The sequence below is a fragment of the Cimex lectularius genome, unplaced genomic scaffold, assembly GCF_000648675.2.
Source record: "Cimex lectularius strain Harlan isolate CLEC.00 unplaced genomic scaffold, Clec_2.1 scaffold204, whole genome shotgun sequence".
Lineage (NCBI taxonomy): Eukaryota > Metazoa > Arthropoda > Insecta > Hemiptera > Cimicidae > Cimex > Cimex lectularius.
Genome location: NW_019392743.1, coordinates 703,750 through 725,887, shown reverse-complemented (window position 1 = coordinate 725,887; position 22,138 = coordinate 703,750). Strand labels below are relative to the sequence as shown.

Here is a 22,138-nt window from a genome sequence, read left to right as displayed (position 1 = left end):
TTCCTTGAAAAACAACCAACCCTATGCGAGCCTGCATAGATATTCCCGCCCACGCCATCACTGAGCTACGTTGAAAAGGTTGACTCTGGGAAAAATTACAAGCTTCGTACCTTTCATTTCGCTTTCTCTACACTCTTTCACGCCCATCTAGAGATGATAGAGCAAATCTACATTCACTCATTTATAAAAAGTACAGCAGATCAATCGTTCAATGGCTGTGTTCTCGAGCAAACGCCAGCCGTGCAATCGGTGTGTTCTGGTCAATTCTGGTGGGCGAAAAGCCATCAGTTCATACTGATTTAATCTTCTTCGAGCAGTGCGTTCAGAAATTTGGACACCTCGAACTTCCTGACAGAACAGCAGATGGATTGCTTGAACAACAGTACAGTGCCGGCTTTGCGAAATTCTCAAAGCCAAAAAATGGTCATCTTGTGGTTCTGCTACCCACGGGCGTCCAGAATCGGGCCTTCTATGGTAGGACCCAATTTCTCAAAAACGTCTAAAGGCGTCTCGTACCTAGGTGAAGCAAGCGTATCTCTCCCAGAATTGAACACTCCGCCAAGAAAGGAAAATCACATTCGAGGGCATGCGATTTGTAAAACGAACAGAAGCTCTGTTCAGCTGAAAAACCTCGCTGCTCATTTTTAAAAGCCAACGCAGCTCAACCAAAGAGTAACCTTTAAAACTGGGCTTCTTCAGATTGAACAACGCTGGATGACCCCTTAACTCTTTATATAATGAAAGGTACGCCGAGCTCATGGCACGATCAGCACATTCACTGCGGTGTTGGGAAGTCAAGAGAGCCGAAAATTGGGTGCTACAGTTAGTGATATTCTCCAATGACAGAAACCAATATCATATTTTGCGAACAGTAATTTCCAGGCAGAGATCCAAGATCCTCTGATCGAACTATTTCAAGTGAGGTAATTTTTGAGACTCTCGAGTCTGCAGAACCTAGCAGGAATCGTCAGGATAAAGGAGAAGTGCAGCATGAGAGTGAACACAAACAGTAAATCGGTGGCAGTTTCTAAATAGATGGGGTAATTTGGAGTGCCACCATGTAAAGAAAACAGTTTTCTTAGGAAAAGTGGAAATGTCCCTTTGCTGGAGATTAGCACATTCTTCGAGAAGAGTCCTTTCAAGATCGTGGATTTATCAGGACGTGGTCTTATTCGTCTTTGAAGTTATCCCATAAATGTTGATGGGGTTCAAATCGGAAGAACGGGCTGGCCAGGCTGAGACCCTGACGTTATGCTGCTGAAGGTTGTACTATGCGACCGACATGTGGACGGGCATTATCGTGCACTAGAATAGGATTGTCGCTAATTTCATCGAGAACAAGCAACGCATGATGTTCCAAAATGCCATCCACATGGTGGTCATGTGGCCGTCAAAGACACTCAACAAACAACAACCAAATCTGTGCGACTCTCCATTGAAAATCCCGCCCACACCATCACTGGGTGTGCTACGTTTCAGCTACGTTGAAAAGGTTGGCTCTGTGAAAAATTGCAGGCTTCGTACCCTTCATTTCGCCTCCTCCACACCCTTTCACGCCCATCTGGAGATCGTAGAGCAAATCTACACTTATCTGTAAAAAGTACAGCCGACCAATCGTCCAACGACCAATGGCTGTGTTCTTGAGAAAATGGGAGCCGTTCTGGCCAATTCTGGTTCTATTACCGAGCCGTCAAAGACCTTCAACGAACAACAACCAACTGTTGCCTGCATAAACATTCCCACCCACACCATCACTGAGCTACGTTGAAAAGGTTGACTTTGGGAAAAATCTACACTCATTTGTAAAACGTACAGCAGATCAATCGTCCAATCGCTGTGTTCCCGAGCAAATGCGAGCCGTGCAACTCGGTGTGTTCTGGTCTTTTCTGGGGCGAAAAGCCATCAGTCCATCTGACTTCATCTTCTTCGAACAGTGCATTCAGAAATTTGGACACCTTGCACTTCCTGGAGCTGAATCGCTTGAACAGCAGTAAGGTGCCGATTTCCCAATATTGTCAAAATGAAAAAACCGTCATCCTGTGGACCTGTTATCCTAGGGCGTCCAGAACCGGGCTTTCTATGGTAGGACCCAGTTTCTCGAAAACGTCTAACGGCGTCTCGCAGAGTTTCGTAGGGAACTCCAATGGCCATAGCCGCACCTGATGAAAAGTCCATCATCAATTTTTGGAGTTCTTGCTCAGAATCTTTCTGCTTTGCCAAAACATCTTGTGCTTCATTTAGGATCTGGCGGGCACTATGGAAAGGGTTCCATCTTGCAGTAATGACAATATTTCTGTCCTTCCTTAACGTGTACTGCGCTGAGGTCCACTCCCATTCTCTCCGAATTGGACTAATGCCTGGGAGACCACGCTCTGAGAAACGCCAACTGCCTCTGCGATAGCCACTTGCACCGTGCAATAATCAGGATATTATAATCCAAATTTTAATTATTAATAAAACCATTAATTTAAAAAAATAAAAAGGAACCAAACAATTTCAGTCGGGTACGATCTAAGGAAACCTCTAGAAATTGAAGATTTCGAAAATTCAAAGTTCTCGGGACTTTTAATCTGGGCCCTGACGCTTCGAGTGACCTGACTCCCCTTTTTCACTAGTGGTCGGTACAGATATTGCCCGAAAGAAGAAGAAAGACCGGAACATGGTCTTTGTGTGGAAGAGGTTATACAAGCTTCTACTCCGGGGAGAAGAAAAGCCAAGGCCCGAATGAAATGGAAGCACTTAACGAAACTTTATATATAGGAAGTATATATAGGAATTTATGGGTCGACAAACAGATGAGGTCATCGCCGGCCCATGCGAGTTATCCTTCTTTTTGTGGCCTTTCAGGCGTATATTGTTTTAAACTGCAGTCATTTGAGCGTTTCGATCTGTTACTGACTCTGCTTTTATATGTACACTATGTCTATATCCTAAAATGCTAGCTTCTCGTTTGTACCTCAGGTTGTCAACTACAAAATATACAATACATATATTTACATCACCCCACGATGTAAACATAACAGTCTGGTCACATTCACTCTCCCAAAGTATTCGATACTCGGGGCGGTGCTGAATCCACTTCATTCTCGCTAATAAGTTACTTTTACTCCCCATACATCATACACTGACCCGAGTACTCTATATTCCTCGGGCGGGTTTAAACAACCCCTTCATTTCAAGCTAATAAATTGCATTCATTCTAATGATTATCATAAACACAACACATACACTGTACACATTTAAAAATCTCCTTAGCCCTGAGGTACCGGAAGAGCGAACTGTGCCCGCCGCCGTGCCCCAAGACTACCAGCAGGTCTGACAATATGCTCGTGATGAATTCAAAATTTATTTATTACTTTTCGCAATCGCAGAGTTCCTGGGTTCGATTCTGGGCATGCCCTTGGTATTTTTCATCCCTCACCTACGTAAAAAATATTTGGATGTAAAGCTCTATTGTAAAACTATAATGTGGTATGTCATAATGCTATATATAAGAAGAAGAACCTTCAGTTGTTTGAAGTTGTTCAATAAATTTCAATAATGATTACTTTTCAAAACACACATTCTAACGTCCAGCTGATCTCTATTTAAAAAAAAAAAAATCATAATGTACAATTCATAAGTGTTGAAAGCCGAGTGAATAGTTTTATTTGTACAACAAAATTGGTTCTTTTGATTCCCATTGTGCGCCTCACAGTTTAACAGACGTCTATGGCTGGATATTACAAGGGCTTCTTGTTATTTTTGCAATTATATGTCTTGTTTTGAAAAGGCAGTGCGAGCCGATGCATAAAAGGAGACCTTTGCTTATTTGGTGGCTTGACATATCGAAACAAGGGATAGGCGCATTCATAGCACATACGTCGAATATAACGCTATCTGAATTTTTCCTGGGAGATCCTTGCACGTGGTATGTCGCCAACGTTCTCTTGGACACTTCGATCGGCTTGCTGATCATCTACTTAGGTATAAGGACGTGTCATTATGTGTTCAAAAGGAAAGGATACGCCGTGCTCAGGATGGGAGACTACGGTACGCCTCCTTCTTTCTCGGTCTGGGCGGTCCAATGTGCAGTCTACGCGTTCATAGTGTTCGTCCAAAAGGCTTTTGTCGTGTTCGTTATGGACGTCTTCTGGGATAGGATCAAAGACGTCGTCTACCCAGTTGTAAATGAAAAAGTACAAAAAACACTGGTGTTGCTTGTGATACCGCTTATATTGAACATCGTCATGTTCTGGATCACAGACGACATACTTATAATACCCAAAGATCCAGAGATCGTCGAATATATCGGTTTGGATCAAGTTGAAGCGGATGCGGACTGTGTATGCCGAGATAATTAAACACTAAACACCGAATGGAAAAAGTGATCGATCGTCTTTTACCAAGTCTAATCAATAAAACGATAACTTTAATTCAAGCATGTGTTTTATCTTCGATCTTTATCATCAAATTCACTATTTTCGTGGTCCGCTTGACCAATTAATAATTTACAATTAATTAAGGTATTAAGTTGTAGAATCAAAGTTATAACTATTATACTCCCTTATGGAAAGTTAAGTTCATGATTTTTCTTTCGTAAATTATGGTTTTAAATATTAGTTGTAATTCCCTAATTTCGTGGTCCGCTTGACCAATTAATTAAGGTTTTTAGTTGAGATAAAAAATTCAAAAGGTGGGGTTGAGATGGGAAGTTGGTGTCCGAGTGGATCGAGGTCACGATAGCTCAAATGTTAGAGCAGCGGCGTATCTAGCCAAAGATCGTGGGTTCGAATCCCTCTCGTGCCATTGACTTTTTTATCTCAACTAAAAACCTTAATTAATTATTTATATATATTCACTTATATTATAATGCATTATTATTCTTCAAACCGTAATTAGTTGCATTTGGTTTACGCAAGTTAATTAATTTCATTAAAGATGAACTGAAAATGGGTATTTTCACCGAATACTTTTGTGATTATTAATGTAAAAAGCTTAAGCCGTTTATTGTAAATAAATATACAACTTATTCAACTATTAAATTCACTAGTTTCGTGGTCCGCTTGACATTTGTGGGTTTGAATCCCGCTCGTGCCATTAACTTTTTTATCTCAACTAAACACCTTAATTAATTGTAAATTATTCAACTATATTTTTACACTGCAGAAGAAAGTTTTCCATACCATCGTAATGTACAATTTCATTTTAAACTTATTTATATATATTCACTTATATTTATAACGCATTTTTATTTTTCAAAACGTAATTAGTTGCATTTGGTTTACGAAAGTTAATTAATTTTATTATAGATGAATTTAAAATCGATGTTTTTCACCAGATACTTGCGTGATCATTTATGTAAAATGCTTAAGCCGTTAATTATCATAATTAAATATTCTTATTAAACTATATTTAATAAGATAATAACTATATTAAATAACTTATTAAACTATGTTTTTAAACTGTATTTTTTCGTACAATAAATATATTATTATCATGCTCATTGACCTCTTGGCAGAAGATTGTTTTCCATACCATCGTAATGTACATTTTCATATTAAACTTATTTATATATATTCACTTATATTTATAACGCATCATTGTAAGTAATTAGTTGTATTTGGTTTATGTAAGTTAATTAATTAATTTTTATTAAAGATGAATTAAAAATCGATGTTTCTCACCGGATACTTGCATAGGAACTACGAAGTAACGAACGCCATTCGATAACTGATAAGGGCATACTTTAAACTTTTCAGTACCTGCGATATTCGAATCCGATGCCGGCTTTTATAATACGAACAGAACTGCATTTATGTTTATTTTAAAGATATAATTTATTTATCCCTTTATATAATCGGTGTTGTCATCGCGGCAAGATAAAATGTAAATATTCGTTGACAGACGAGTGCAATTCGGTTAAAATTTGTGTGAAATGGGCTCGTCTGTGAATTGGGAGGAGATCCGAGGAGATGACTTGAATTTGTCGTATTGTCACCATTTTCTCGAACCGGAACGTGCGACCAGCCTCTTGAAAACCCTCGAGTCGGAATTGGTGTATTTTTCCGGAGATAAGGCCAAAATCAAAATATTCGGGAAATGGAGAGACATCCCAAGGCAGCAGGTATAAAAAGAAAAGTCCATGTACGCCAACAGAGGATGATGACAATGAGGCCAAGAAACCTCTTTTAAAATTTTGTCTTCCGTCAGGTTGCCTTTGGCGACCCAGGGCTTACGTACACCTTCTCCGGGCTTTCAGTGCCGGCGCTCGCTTGGCCTAAAGTCCTCGAGGATTTGCGGGACGAGATCTATGACCGGATAGGGACATACTTTAATTTTGTCCTTGTCAACAGGTAAGCGGACCAAAACGTATCTAATCAAAATTTGCATTGATTTTCTTGAGTTAGGTATCGGGACGGTAGAGACAACATTGGTGAGCACCGTGATGACGAGAAAGAACTGAATGTCAATTCGGGTATCGCATCGCTGTCTTTAGGACAAGCCAGAGATTTCGTTCTGAGGCATAAAGATTTGAAGAACAAAATTCGCCACGTTCCGCCGGTCAAAGTGATCTTGGGCCACGGTAGCCTTCTTCATATGAAACATCCTACAAATTCTTTCTGGTACCACTCCTTACCTCCGAGGAAATCTCTTCCGGGGGTGAGAATCAATCTTACTTTCAGGTCAATTACAAGACAGAAGGAAAGACCATCATTGAGGAAGAATTCATTATAAATTAATTAGTCTTCTTGCCCTACACAGTTATCATAATTTGTTTATATATGTTATAATAAAATAATTTAAAAAACAAACTTATGTCTTAAATGATCATTGAAATCACTATTCCATATCCAAGATGAATCTTTCAAACCGATCTCTTCTTTTTATCTATGAAAAAAAAGTTTACTGTAAGTCAATTGAAAATAAGTCAAAGGTTGCATAAAAAATCAAAACATTATTATTTCAAATATATTACACAATTATATTAAAAAAATCTGTACAAATAAATATTTATATATACAATGAACCGTCAGCTGGCCCTAAATATTGGATTGCGATTAGGATAAAATCGATTACTGTCCATACGCCGAGGCCTCCGAAACTGAACAGCTTGCCAATTCCTTCTTGCCAGTATCCGAGATAAAACCTGTCAATGAAATGAAATACAGTTTACAGTTAAGGGGAAAAAATGCTTAAAGCTACCTATCGGCTCCGAAACCGCCGAGTGTTATGCTCAAGAGCATCGCTGTCGACCATCGATGCCCGCCAGTCCAATTGCAGGGGATGTTCCTCAGAAAAGTTCTTCTCCCGAGGCAAAGGATGTTATCGTATACTGTACAATTTGTTCTACGGGCAAGAAAACAATTTAATTAAAATTTTAAAACAATTTGATTAGTTTTACCTGTAGAAACTTTTGGGCGATGAGACAGAATTACAATTTGCTTTCAACACACAATTGTGTTCCCATTTTTCAGTCTGGTAACAGTACTGGCATCTGAACTGCCTTACGAAACTCCCATTAGTATTACCCTAGTAATAAAAAATAATTAAAAAATTTAAATTTATTAAGCTTTTAACAAAACTTGTCAAATGAACTTATTTCAGACGCTGTGAAAAAGGAGCTAGACGCTCCTAAACGTTATTTTAGTTGAATCTCACCATGCACCACTGTTAAAAATATATGCATCCACTAGAGCTAAATTAAGATTACACAACAAATATTTAGAGTACAATATAAATGAAATAATATCAGCTGTATGTACTTGGCAGTAGTTGATCAATGGAGAACAAAGTGCTGTCGTCATTTCGCCATAAACGCACTTTTCGTTGAATATACATGTTATACAAGGGTAATTGAGTTGCTCACACTTCACTTTTGGACAAACCGAGGACAGCTGAAACAATATTCACGTAATATGAAGAAATATTTTCCACAACTAGTAGGTTGAATTGGTCAATGGGTACATTGCAATGTAAAACCTTGTATAAAATTGCAAGATTTCCTCTTGGGTTCTGTATTTATCTGTATTAACTGTATTTAGGTCAGCCTGTTCTCGCTACTTTGGTTTATCGTATTCACTTAGTGCATACTAAATCGACTAGTATGTACATACACACTCATAAACATCAAAATCAGCAAATTTTGTGTATAGATGTCCAGTCAAATTCAAATGTATCTAGAAACGTCACACATCCAGGCCAGCACATCTCAGTTAAAATATTTTCTGAGATATCAAGATAGGTAAGACTAAGAACTACACAACCTCACACGACACTACTGTGCCTTTGCTGCTTGTACAGTTAAAATTTTTGATTGGAAAATAAAACATTTTTAAATTGTTTTTTTTTTCCAACATCAGACGCCATAGTTTCGTATTTTTTTAATCTTTCAAAATCAGACTTTTCTTATTGCATTTTTTAGTCTTCTGATGTGACATATACATGTGTTAGTGGTTATTTGTTTTGTTTTAGTGCATGTATTTATTAGTGTAAGTGGGGAAGGGCTGGTGGTGAAATATAGGGTTACCATCACTCCTCCAGCAGTGTTTGTGAGTTTAGGATACGGCGGAATATTTATAAAAGTACCCCACTGAACCTAATTTAGATTAGATTATTAATAATATGTGTATGTCTTAACTAATCAAAATGAGTGCCATATACATAAATGTGAATGTATTATAGATGTATACGCATATGTTTACAAGACTGCATTATAAAAATAGTTAGTTGTAGGCTAGGTTATATTTTTCATGCATTGGAGGCTGAAATGACCAAATTGTCAAAATACCCAGAAGCACAATGGGTATACACTCCCTAATACTCTAAGGTATACACCGAAGAGTCAGCAAATCAGGGAGTGACAATCTTTCAGGGTGGAAGTCTAATAGATAGTAGATGTTTATACACTTATTGACAAAATTAATGCAACACCTTACATTTTAATGTATTTAGGTTTATTCATATTTTGCATAGGAAAAATTGGTTTTTGCATACCGAAAAAAAAAAAAAAAATCAGTCCTCTTTGGTACTAAGTATTCCCACATCTGGTATGAATCATTGCATTCCTCAGAAAACATTTCTGATAAAATCCAGAGGAATTTTACATTCATCGAGAACAGCCATATCCAACAATTTTAGGGTGTTAAGACCTGGGTTTTACCGTCGTACTCCTTAAGTTGGTCCCAAATGTATTCGATTGGGTTCAAATATGGACTTAGAGCTGGCCACACCAAGTACTCAATTTCAATCTCATGCAGGTAATTCGTTCACAATATATGGGGCCTGGCATTATCCTGGATTAGCAAGAATTTCTCAACGATGTGGGGGAGGGGCACATGGCCCTTCACGCGCTTTGATTATGCCTTGTAAGTGCCTCAGGGAAGTTATAGACCTTCCTCGCAAAACAACCAATTCAGGGCGTCCAAGGAAGAGACACCTCAGAACATCAATGGAACCCACCATGGAATGCCACTTGAGGAACCACACAGAAAGGAAGAAGAAAGCAAGAAGGGTAGCAGAATGGAAGGGTATAAAGCTACTTTTTGTGCAAATGGGATTAATTGGTACAAAAGTAAACAAAACATTATTTACTGTTTATTTTGACTAAAATAGCTTCCAATTACTATGTATCTAATTTAGAATCATAATGGATTTAATTGTAAACAAAATAAATTGAGTGGTGTGTTAAATTTGTCCATCAGTGTATTTGAAAACATACAAAATAATCAACATGTAAACTACCAGCATGTATTTATATATAAACATGTCCATACTGAAAATATAGTGCAATTCAAGTTTTACACCCGAGATGGGAGACTTTTTGTTTTTGTTGCCATTTTGTCCACAGGGAGTTGTTAAAGAAGCAATTCGTCTATATATCAAAACATTTCCTTAGACATGAGTTTCATGATTTTGTCTATGAGTGTGTTTTAACCTCAGTCACAGGGGATTCAATGAGACTTTGAGACCTCTGATGACATGAATCATAAATGGCTCACACCCCAATACCATGGGAGAAATTTGACAATCAATGGCCATCAAGTCTCAAACGAGAGATATACAGGTCTTTACAATATAAATGCTAAAAGTGAAGTTAGAATTTATAGAAAATTATCGGAGGATTACTTCTAGGCGTTCTCCATGCTTCACCTCCATAGTTTATGGAATAATAGTTAAAAAGTAAAAATGGCAGTGCAAACAAATTGATTCTGTTAAAACATCAGAGCTTTAAGTTTACCTCTGTCGTATCGGCTCTGTTTACGTCGGGGATTTTATTTTGATCCTCTTCATCCGTCAATTGCGCTGCAATAGACACCATTTAAATTAACTTCATTTGAAAAACTATCCGATAGTATTTACCGTTGTGTGACGTCCTTGACAGGAAAAGTACTATGAAAAAGACTAATTTGAGGAACATTGTACATTAATTGGATTATAGTTTAATTAAATTTTTGAATGGTTTAATCCGCTCGGATTTTACGCATTTTGGATTTGGGGCTTGTTCACAATCCGAATGCCGACGTTATCAGTTGATAATTGATAGTAAATGCGGTTATCAAAACTCCATGTTGGCTCAAACGATTTCAAGGACAGTCTTTGACGACATGCCAGTTCGCAACTATTTTTAATTTTTAAACTTTGTCCTATTTAATTTTTAATTAATATGTTCCATAAAATCTTTGCGTATTTTCACACGAAATTCTATATAGATTGCTGAAAATTGGCAAAAAAATATATCTTTTATAAATTGTGTATTTGTGAAAAAATTTAATTAAAAATTTGGTAATTTACTTTGGCTATTAATTATTATTTATTTACCATATGTCTACAATTTTTTCTAAAGGTCTAAACAAACTGGGGTTTTTAATTCCCTACTTCCCCCCCAAGACTATGGACAATGAAGTCATTTCAGCCCCCTCGCACTGTTATTGCCGATGGAATACACAATATTTCACAATCGGTCATCTCATTAAACACACACTATTTCAATAAATTACAAATACATACACATATATTAATATAACTATACATATATACACATAAACCCATATAAATTTAAATATACATACATTTACAAGTACATCCCACACAGTATATTCATTTCTATGAGGGGGGGGTAGTAACTGAATTGATTGTACAAAACTCTTTAACAGAACTTATTCTTACAAAACAAGAACAAATACTGCCGTCTTCTGCTTGAAGTGTCTCTAACTGTCAACATCGAAACTGACGACCTAACTGTCGTTGTTTTTAGAACCCTTGGACAATATTTTCTCCAGGAGGCACACAGGTCTTTAATCCTTAGGTCTTAATTGAGATGAAAGAGCTAGTGTCATGAGCCAAAGTCGAACCCATGACTTTCGGCTGTGAGTTCGAATCCCATCCGTGACATTAGATTTTGAGAGAGACGTTAGATAAAAAGTATAAATAATTAAAATAATTAATGCAGTCTATGACTACTAAATACATATATGGCTTAAATGTATTCTTTCTTATTTACATGTGCAAAAAAATTCATATATGGACAAATACAGAAAATAACGGCAATACTATAAACCTAGGACGAGTCAGACTAGAATGATAGTTGGATCTGGAACTGCAGGCTCTGAAGACATATGAAAATATACAAAGCAGTAGAAACAAGCATGTGCATTTGCTACAAAGAATAGGAAATAACTGAACATCTCTGTTTGTTCAAAAGCCAATGCAGTCTGAGATTCTTACCTAGGGAAAGGAGCCTAAACCTGAAGGATACACATGGATTCCTTAAACAAAGCTTTGGGATCTCATGAAGAGCCATAATTATGGAGATTTCACAATAGGGCAATATTAGTCGCATTATTTAAAGTCATAAAGGGGCCCACTCCTTTTTAACCTTAACGTTAACCTTATATATTATTCTATCCAGTAGATAGGTAGAGTAGACATTATTCCTCCATCACTTTCTACCTTCTGTCATTCTCACTCTACACAATCACTCAAAAAAAATATGTTCATCTCAATATAAATAAAAGGATACATGAAACGAGATATCTATCAAGTAGTGTACAATCTAAAACAGTCCTGATGTAAGTTATGGTCCAAAAGTAAGTGACTGCCCTAACCTGATACTTACCTATTTACTAAAAGTGTCAACCTAGAAGGATTCATAGTCAGGTGAGTATGATCCATCTTCTTTGATTCGGATTCTCTGAAGAACACTTATGCTCTTGATGGAAGCATCTCTGCCGATCCGGTCTATTGGTGCTGGCACTTCTTTTTAACCAGCTTTTTATTGCAATTTTGGCATCATTCCTAACCATCCCTAACCTAAAATGTTGGCATCATTCCTAACCATCCTTAACCTAAAATTTTGGCATCATTCCTCACCATCCTTAACCTAAAATTTTGGCATCATCCCTAACCATCCTTAACCTAAAATTTTGGCATCATTCCCAACCATCCCTAACCTAAAATTTTGGCTTCATTCCTAACCATCCCTAACCTAAAATTTTGGCATCAGAGGGCTGAATTGCAATTTAATTCAATTATTTACTGTTCCCAAGTAATCTGTATATTAATAGCAATAAAAAATATCATATTAAGTGATAAAAACAAGGCTATTTATCATGTAATGATGTAAGTTACACATAAAAATAAATTCTAATGTTAGTTTGTGAAGGGTTTGAAGGTAATTGATTGAATACATTTTTGATACGGAGAAGAAAGTGTTTTATTGTGAAAGGACATCCGTTCAATAAAACATTTCCAAATTGCATTGTATTTAAAATTATTTTTCATTCGTATAGTACGATACATTACCAGGCCTGCGTAAATCGTCACTTCCCATTATTTCATTTCCTACATTTGATACAGCTGTTATAAATGCCGGAATGTAAGTCGTTTCTTTGACTAAATGGCCAAGACTTTCCATATAATTTACAATAGACTGAAAACAATTTAAAAGCAAATAATAAGTAGTAAAAGAAAAAGCAAGGTACATAGCAGATCACAATTGATTGTAATGCATAAATAAGCAATAAAAATTATATAGTAAAAAAAACCTTTTTCATAGCTGACTCATAGTCCCATTCCATAGGGAGGAGTTGATGATGAAATCTTGGAGATTGTATAGCTTCCTTAATGTTCCTGTTAAGCCAGAGATTATTTATTGCCACCTAGAATAATTAACAAAAGAAATAGATTCAAATTATTTTCATCATGAGTGATCCAGAAAAGATTTTCTTAAAAGGCAAAGCAAAGGTTACTTGAGCTGTCATAGTAGTGATTTTTGTGCCTCCTGCACCACCTATTGCTAGTCTCACATCACCATCACGGTTTACAAAAATGGCCGGACACATCGATGACACCGGCCTCGCACCGGGTTTAATAAAATTCGAAACTGAGGGTGTAACTCCAAAATAGTTATTTATGCCAGGAGAAGAAAAGTCATCCATTTCATCGTTTAAGATAATCCCAGTACTCTCGGACAACAGCTTACTGCCAAAACTAAAACAATTTATTTCAATAGTTTGTTTAAAATTTAACATAATTGAGTGGTAATCCTAACATCAAGTTAATTGTACTTGTGACGACTACAGCGTCCCCGTTGGGTGCTACTGCCACAATATTTGCTGTACCATGATCCTCAGTAAAATATTGAGCACCGTAGTCACTCGCATTTACTGATGTCTTGTTTAAATTGAGCTGACTTCTGACATTTTCAATTATTGTTGGATTTTGAAGTTCTTTTACAGTCTTAAAATATGGATTTAAAATTTAGTCGGATAATTATGAAAATAATTGTACAATGTAAAAATTTCTTACATTAGTAATATTGACAAAATATGGATCTCCTAAATGAGAACGAAATGCGTAGGCATGCTTAAAAGCTTCCGTGATCATTGCCACATCCTGTTCTTCGCTCGAAGAAGGAATTAGGCCATCTAGGACTCGTAGTATGAAAGAAAGTATCAGGCCTGAAGCCGGAGGAGGTGTTGAGAACATTTGCACTCCCCCGTTTAATGTGGCAGTGATCGGCTCTTCCCACCGGACTCTGTAAACCGAAGAAATCGTATATAAAATTATATAGAAATTTTCAATTTAACTATTACTTATATGATGCCAAATCTTCAACTGTTATTATGCCCCCATTGCTCACAATATCATTGACGAGAGGTACAGTTAGAGTACCGTTGTAAATAACAAGTGGTCCCTCCTCAGCAACAAGAGTCAACGTCTCAGCCAATTTAGGCATTTTTATTTTATCATTTTCAACAGGCAGTTCTCCCTTGTCATTTTGTAACAACTTTCTAAAATATAAAATTTACATATTTTAGAATAATTCTAATAAATTTAGTATTTGTCCTTACAAAAGACTTTTAGAATCCATAATTTCATTTTTATGATTTATTATATTATCAGCTAGATGTTTGTTAATCGGTACACCGTTTCTGCAAAGTTCGATCGTTGGCTGGAATAATTCTTTCCATGGTGCCCTTCCGCCGAATTTTTGGTACATCTCCCAGTATCCCATCAATTCCCCAGGTACTGCTATCGCTAGGCCTCCTTTTAATAATCATATCAAAGCAATAGAAAAATCAACACATTTTATATTGATTATTTGCATCTATCTATACTAGCATACATTTTTTTATAATTACTTCAAAGTTATGTAATGTTTATAATGGTAGTGTTTTATGAAAGTTCAAAATTACCGTTCCTTGAAAGGGTGCTGTTTTGATTGAACATGCTGATGCTTGCCGCTGCTGGTGCTGTTTCTCGTGCAATTAACGAGAAAGCTTTGCGCTCGCTCCTCTGATATATTGTTGCTACAAATCCTCCACCAACTCCCATCGTGCTCATCATTGTCACGCCGTCACACAGCAGCGTCGCGATTATCGCATCGACTGCATTGTCATATTTTCTCATTATGTTCCTAGCATCCAGTTTAGCATGAGATCATAAAAAAATATAGAAAATCAGTCGCAACTCACATTCCAATTTCTGAACATGGACCTCCGTTAGAAACAATTGCACCTCTGTTCAAATAATAAGAATTGATGTTTTTTCCAAATGTTATTATTATTATTGGAACAGCTATTGCTACCAAGATTAGAAATATGGCTGTCAGTATCATCAACTTCTTATAGCGGCGCCTTATATAGAGGTAATTATTTAGAAAGTTTTAGTATAAATATTGTAAAAAAAAATACGTACAGGTCCATGGTATAAAATATATGTCCTCTCTACTTGTGTAATGAATAATGGTTTTTCCTTCCTCTTTATCTCTCTTCTGTTTGCATTACCAAATCCCTGGATTTCACATTTTACTATAAAAATGTTTTTGGTAATTTAGCTGTTAATTTTTTAACTATCCAACACCATTATTACTACACATAATTGATATTCCAACATTTATGCAGTAAAGGATTGATTGAAAAGTATTGAACTATAGTGCAAAACAAGTGTTCAAGAACACTGTTTGTTATAGGAGTTAGTTATAGTTTCTTTCTTTTTTGAACAGTCTGATAAAGAAAATAAATATTCTCTCAAAAAGGTTTTGCTGATTCAAATGGCCTTCATGCGATTTTTGTGTGCAATCGGAATTTAACAAAGTGCATTCCAACTGGGGAGAAATGAAAACTACTGCAATAATTTTTAAATCTTTAATAGTTCATTACAATTCAAAGTTATATCTCAATGATTCACAGATCTATAATTTTGAAAATTTCTTCTATCTTTTGCAATGTGTGAAAGGTAAATTTGCGTTATGATAAGAGATAATTAATGCAAGAATTACAAAGAAACAATGTTTGTGTGCTAGTAAAACAAAGAACTTTTTACAAATTTTATTTGCTGAATTGACGATATAACAATCTATGTACATTAAATGAGTATAAATCTGGAAAATTATTTAGTAGGAAGTGTTTGTTTAAAATGATTCATGTTTTCAATTATTGGTTTAATTGAAATTGAATTTTTTGTCCCTTCTAACAAATAGGTTGTTGAGTTAGAAATGTTTCAAATTTAATAAGGATTAGAAAAATAGTTTGTACAACGTCATAAACAATTAAGATGGTTAAAATTCAATACTATCTAGGACTAGTAGTAAAAGTATTTCAACTTATTGGACTAGTAATGAATGATCAGCAGATGACTTATTGCCATTAACTTTTTTTTTTATAAAAACGGATATTTTAAAAAATTAATTGGCTTTTTTTATTAGGTTTTTTTCCTCAGCATTTCTGTTTTTAAAAATAAATTTATGTTTTATTGTTTTCAAAATACTCTTGGACCGTTCAGGAATTTATACCCATCAGCAACTAAAGTGTTTTTTTTTTTTTAACAAAAACATTTTACAAATAATTAATTAATGTTTTTATTATTGTTGATGGGTGTAAATTCCCAAATACATCAGAGTTTATTTTGTAAAAAATAAAACATAAATTTATTTTGAAAAATCTCAGAATACAGGTCAATTGTCAATTTGATGAAAGTGACAACCGACAGATTCAATGACATAAACCCTACTCAAATCTTTAATTTTTTATGAGGGTTTATAACAGGGTACAAATGCAGGGCCACTGGATTCAAACCCAGTGATAAGACTGTTGCACCCCCCAAAATCATCGATATTTTTATTTATAAATTAACCTAAAAGATTTCTTAATTAAATCATCTTAAGATTTAAAAATTTACATAGTATCTCATAGGGTTGGTACAAAATATGCTGAATAATTTTGAAAAAAAAAGAGTAAAATATGTAATAAAATAATAAGAAAGAAATGTGGAAAAAAAACCAACTTTATTATAAATACTTCAAAAAATTAAAGAAAATGCATATTAAACCACATTGATTAATTATTAAAAAATAATGAAATTGGCAACTTAGGTAGCCTTATCTTTGGTAACAAATTTTATTATTATTTATTTATTTAAAAAAATACAGATATATTATTCATTAATTAATAAATACTGATGTACAAAATGTAATGCAAATGATAAACACCACCATTTACAAGTTGTTTTTCTAGGTCAATTTTAATATTCATTTTTATTTTTAGATTAATATTCTGTTCTAGTTTTTGTAGGAGCTATGCATCATTGTAGCAATGTTTTGCTGATGGGTCAATGTATGAGTTTTCATGTTGAACACTCAACGAACTGGTGCGGCATTTAGCAAGGCAGAGTTCGTAATGGTCAGTCACCGATGCGAAGACGACGTGAAACGTGTCGGGAGCTCTTTGAAGCATCCCCTGAAGAAGGGCTTTCTGCAAGGGAAAAAGAAAGTTTATATCGTAAACAATGTACAACTAACTTATCAACCTTATTTGGCTGGAGACAGCAAGAGACGCAATATTCGTATATACTGCAGCAGCCGTTGTCTCTACAAGTCTCGCATGAATATCGCACATTTTGCACTGATAAGTCACAGCAGCCGGTCGGAAGGACGTTAAATCTCGAACATACATAGCCTAAATTGGAAGAAAAATAATATTCAATATTTATGCCATGACAATCTCTGATCCTGGTCTGCCTATCCTCCTATTTTACTGGATTTAGCATCTTTGGTGGTTGATCGATAAATCATTCAACAATATTTTACATGATATGTAGAAACATGTTGGACAGACCAATCATATCAGGTAGGCAGGCCAAGATGGTACCTAGGTAGGCTTGGTACCTAGCAGACCTCATCAAAATATTTCAATGGGACAAAATGGATCATATATTGTTGATTAAATTTGTTTAAAAGTACTTATTTTAATTAATTTATCTTCAAAAAATGTTATGGACTTGTTTTATTACCTAATACATAATCCAAGTCAACTATTATTTTCATATGCTAGAAAAGCTTACAGTGGAGTCCTGGTAGTTCAAACTGATTAGGACCGGATCCTGTACGGATTAGCCAAATAACTGCAATAATGAAGAAAAAAGCAGTAGAACAGTTCTGGTTTATTAATGAATGAATGTAAAATATAAGCATAGATCATGTACACATAATCTGGAAGTTTCAAAAAAGCTTGAAGATGGTGAAAGTGTAGCTTGGTTGTTATTGACCGTTGGTCTATCTATCCTCGCTGTTTTGGTGTCAGAAGCGTTTTGACACCTTGCCATCTTCAGTATTTAACAAAAATACGTGTTAAAACCATCCACTGACCAAATTGTTCTGAAATTAATAAACTATAGGTTCTCCAAAGTAAATATCACAATTTAAGGTTGAAAAGTTGGGGACTGTGATGACTCTCGGCTCTAGACTCGCGGTCACAGGTTTGATTCCCACCGCCGTCCCTGGCCCTTTTTTCATGCAACCCTTCCTGACTGAAATAATATCAGGTAAAACACGTTTAGTCATTTATGAATTGTGGTAGTGAACTCATTTTTGGTGCATGATCTGGGGAGAAAAAAAAGGACTCGCAACAGCAGAGATTATGTCAACCCTTGGGGTGCCGGTGTTTTTGAAAAAAGCCCATTTGTAAGTATGTCAAGTTCGAATTCAGAGCTGCTAAATTCGAACCCGGGACCTTTACCTTACAGTGATGAGCGCCGTGTCAACACCTAAACCATTGCGGCCACTGATGCTCCCGACTTTATTTTGTTGTTTATTTAAAACTATATGTATTTTTATCATTATAGTAATCACAACATACTTATTATACCAAATTAAACAAGTTTTAAAAATTATTTTATAATGATGATTTGAAAGAAATGTGTATACCTCATAGAGAGCCTTAATTCTCCTAGGTATCAAGTAAATAAGTGACCAGAATTTGTTTTGTGAAACTGAATACCATTCTTCAACAAGAACAGTTTAAACTGTCCAATGCTTTGGAGGTAATCGTCTCGTTATCATGTCCCGTAAGGTCTCTATAAGATTCATCAGGAGAACATGCTGGCCAATTTATTGTCATAAACCATACTCCTCCAAGTGATGGGTGCCTACTCGAGCTACATGCAGTCGAGCATTATCATTCATTAAGTTCTCCCCAATAAAGTGTGAATGGGACCACAGCTTCCACAACAACTTCCTCAATGTACCTTAGTGCAGTCAATAATCAGTTCAGGTGATTCCACCCCATACTGTAACTGACAGTATTTGAAAAGGTTGTGATACTCGCATGGCACATGAAGCAAAACAATCGAATCTTTTTCACACATGGTACTGGTCAACTGTCAAACCAGCACTCACCTGTGAAGTGCCCCCCCCCCTTTGTACAAGCATCTAAGCGATATATTGATTTGTGAACCCCATTCTACTCCATACCTCTCCTTTAGTAGAAGATCTGATGCAGTATGTCTAGAAATTATACTATTCTCATAAATCCTTCTGATTAATGCTTTAGAGCTCACCCTTACATAACATATAACCTTAGTGGAAGCGTGATTTCATCAGGAAGAAGAGAAGCAAGAAGCACTACATCAGTCAGCTGGGGTTTGAACAAGGGAACCGATATGACTTTTAGTTTCATTTCTCTCTCCTTCCCTTTCTTTACCAGTATTCCTTTATTTCTGGTTTTGGTATTTATCCTTTCACAAAAATACCATGGCACTCAATATAACATCTATAAATAAATTTGCACCCCCCTAACCATCACTTGCCTCTCCCTTCCACACTGAGCTACTGCCAATGCACGTGCAGCCACAGTAAGGAAGCTGTAACAAATTTGGTGCCCAACTCTGGCTAAAATAGCCAACTTACCAAAATGCAACAGACTCCAGATAAAAATTTTGAGACGAGAGTCGTGCTCAAGGCCAACCTTCAAAAAGTGTTATCACAAACGAAAACCAATGTTACATAATTATTCTACCTGTCTATTTTATTACAATCAAGACTCCTAGACCTTTAGGGACCCTAGACCCTAGACCGTGTATTTTCCAGATAATGTAGAAATCTCTCCTTTCAAGTGGAATAAATTTTAATTCAAAGAAATATTTTTTCCATTGATCGGTTATATAAACATATTTACTTTTCAAAGTGTAGCTTGTTCTAGGATCATTTTATTTTATATAAAAGGCTTTTCATAACGACGTAGTTTTTCATATAATTGGAAGATTGATTTTTGTTAAATAAGGTGTTTTGATGAAATAAATTTCTGTTAGAAATTTTTTTTAAAGTGATGAAGTTGTGTGTTTTTCATTTTTTGAGCACCCATTTGAACATGATTTATAGAAATTTAGTCATGACTAATTTAGCCATCAATAACATATGGTGTCTAATGACTAAATTAGTCACTTACTACCAATCTTGATTAACCGTCTGAGTGATCAATCATTGATCATTAGACATGACTAATTTTTGCCCCACACTGCCCACCATATGGGGCTTGCCATAATAAGAGAGAGGCGTATAAATAAACCATCATAGGAAGGAGAAAGGTTGGAAAGGGAAGGAGAGAGAGAAATGAAACAAAGTCAGATTGGTTCCCTTGTTCAAACTCCAGCCGACCGATGTAGTTTTAATGTTTCTCTTCATCCTGATGAAGCCTGCTTCTGCTTCCACCCTAGGTTATATTATGGGAACTAAATAATAAAGTTTTTCCTGCTTCTACAGGAGTTAATTTGATAACACAAGTAATCTTACTCTTCTATTTATCACTAAATTTAAATATTATATTTAAATTAAACTAATAATAAATGGATACACCTAATGTCTGAAGTGCCAAATTATCAGACCTGATAAAGAAATTGAAAAGGAACAAACTCATGAGATCACTCTTACACTTCAGACTGTACCGTGTTCAGCAGCGTTCTCTTTGGAAGAACCCTCCGCACCCTTAGACAAACACCACTCGAACTGGGACCACACTTTTTTTTTTACAATTTTTCCTTGTACTCATGGAGACTAACTATTATTCTGATTGTCTGTTTTGAACCCACTGTCGCCTTCTTTTTTTTTTGCTCCTAGCCTCAAACCCAGTGCCCTCCTAGACAAGATCTTCCAGGCCACAAAATGCTTACTGCTTCTCGTCTCGGTTTGACCCGTCACTATTTCAAGTTTGATTAAATTTTTTACAAGAAATAAATGTAATAAACGGAAGTAGACTATCTATCATGGAAGCCATTAAAAGCAGTAAAATGATCATCTCTAGCCAGTGTACATTGCAGTGGACCACTTTTTTCAATTGAGACTTCCAATGCCACCAAATCGCTGTAGACCATCATGGATGGTAGAACATGGCACACCCATGATTTGGGCTATATAATGGATGTTTTAATCATCGTCAACCAAAACATCGATCTTCTTGATTTAAAACTACGCTTATAAGGAAAAAATTAATATTAATTAAATTATTGATGAAAATATCAATCCTGATAAATAGGATATTCCTTGGATGGTCAACAAAGGAATAAAGTGTTATTTTTTTCTGGCAAACAATAACAAAGTTTAAAGTTTTGACATTTGTATTTAAGAGAGAATGAGAAAAAATGGTAGTGACCTCTGTCGTCGACCATCAAGTTTTTCCCTTGGACCGAGTTCCTGCACGTGGTGAGCCTGCTGCTCGAGTTGTCCGTGTCATCCTGCTCAGAGTGCCAGATGAGGGAGTCGAAGTTCCTGAGGTTGGCGGACCCGAGGTCGTCAGTCGAGGAGAACGGGACCTGGGGAAAGAAAGTGTCAAATATATATAGTCAAATGTCAAATATAACTGTCCTACCTCGTGAATAAAATTGAGCACGCAGTAGCAAAGGGAAAATGTGAATATAATCGCGAGGACGGCTTTCTTTCTGATAAACTTCGACAGATACGTCAATGCCATTTCTCAAATTTACGTTCATAACTGTCGGACCTACAGATTCTGTCAAACGAAGTTTATTTCAAAAGAAAATAACAGAATTGTGTAAATATTATGAGATTTTATCTTGTTAACGGGAGCGGGAAGAGGTTATAGCTGTGGTTACTGATAACATCTTTGTAATCATCAATGATAGCGAAAATTCCATAATATTACCATTATATTAAGACGTCATTAAATATGCTTTTGGTGAATTGCATCGACATTTATTTATTAACGGTGACCTAGACTTTGGATTTCAATTCGTCCTATTCCTTTGAATGAATCTTAATGCAAAATATCGGATTCACAGGTCTTAAGGATTAGCTGGAGGATGGGGTTTCATGTTTTAGATGTGCCAAGAACCAAGGGATTCTTCCATGCTCTCCACCTCAGCAATC

General features: G+C 35.9%; 5 protein-coding genes across 5 annotated transcripts; 2 read left to right on the top strand and 3 right to left on the bottom strand.

Annotated features, from left to right (window-relative positions):
* Nucleotides 1–3,582: 3,582 nt before the first annotated feature.
* LOC106663583 (store-operated calcium entry regulator STIMATE-like) lies at nucleotides 3,583–4,430 on the top strand. Its single transcript, XM_014388498.2, has one exon. The coding sequence runs from the start codon at nucleotides 3,786–3,788 to the stop codon at nucleotides 4,341–4,343; it is 558 nt and encodes a 185-aa protein (XP_014243984.1). The 5' UTR covers nucleotides 3,583–3,785; the 3' UTR covers nucleotides 4,344–4,430.
* Nucleotides 4,431–5,644: 1,214 nt separating this feature from the next.
* LOC106663582 (DNA oxidative demethylase ALKBH2-like) lies at nucleotides 5,645–6,794 on the top strand. The gene is made up of 3 exons (XM_014388497.2): nucleotides 5,645–6,106; nucleotides 6,193–6,335; nucleotides 6,390–6,794. Exons 1-3 carry the CDS (start codon nucleotides 5,918–5,920, stop codon nucleotides 6,715–6,717), a joined length of 660 nt encoding a protein of 219 aa, XP_014243983.1. The 5' UTR covers nucleotides 5,645–5,917; the 3' UTR covers nucleotides 6,718–6,794.
* Nucleotides 6,795–6,937: 143 nt separating this feature from the next.
* Nucleotides 6,938–10,519, bottom strand: LOC106663772 (TM2 domain-containing protein almondex). The gene is made up of 6 exons (XM_014388864.2): nucleotides 10,342–10,519; nucleotides 10,220–10,284; nucleotides 7,746–7,877; nucleotides 7,385–7,512; nucleotides 7,186–7,329; nucleotides 6,938–7,129 (listed from the first exon to the last, which is right to left on the bottom strand). Exons 1-6 carry the CDS (start codon nucleotides 10,397–10,399, stop codon nucleotides 6,994–6,996), a joined length of 663 nt encoding a protein of 220 aa, XP_014244350.1. The 5' UTR covers nucleotides 10,400–10,519; the 3' UTR covers nucleotides 6,938–6,993.
* Nucleotides 10,520–12,675: 2,156 nt separating this feature from the next.
* LOC106663714 (glutathione hydrolase 1 proenzyme-like) lies at nucleotides 12,676–15,489 on the bottom strand. Its single transcript, XM_014388772.2, has 10 exons — nucleotides 15,181–15,489; nucleotides 14,958–15,119; nucleotides 14,679–14,899; nucleotides 14,334–14,529; nucleotides 14,076–14,273; nucleotides 13,789–14,017; nucleotides 13,532–13,719; nucleotides 13,230–13,470; nucleotides 13,026–13,139; nucleotides 12,676–12,910 (listed from the first exon to the last, which is right to left on the bottom strand). Exons 1-10 carry the CDS (start codon nucleotides 15,186–15,188, stop codon nucleotides 12,752–12,754), a joined length of 1,716 nt encoding a protein of 571 aa, XP_014244258.1. The 5' UTR covers nucleotides 15,189–15,489; the 3' UTR covers nucleotides 12,676–12,751.
* Nucleotides 15,490–16,821: 1,332 nt separating this feature from the next.
* Nucleotides 16,822–21,865, bottom strand: LOC106663715 (UPF0454 protein C12orf49 homolog). Its single transcript, XM_014388773.2, has 4 exons — nucleotides 21,621–21,865; nucleotides 21,405–21,564; nucleotides 17,290–17,438; nucleotides 16,822–17,234 (listed from the first exon to the last, which is right to left on the bottom strand). Exons 1-4 carry the CDS (start codon nucleotides 21,720–21,722, stop codon nucleotides 17,058–17,060), a joined length of 588 nt encoding a protein of 195 aa, XP_014244259.1. The 5' UTR covers nucleotides 21,723–21,865; the 3' UTR covers nucleotides 16,822–17,057.
* Between the last annotated feature and the right edge of the window lie 273 nt (nucleotides 21,866–22,138).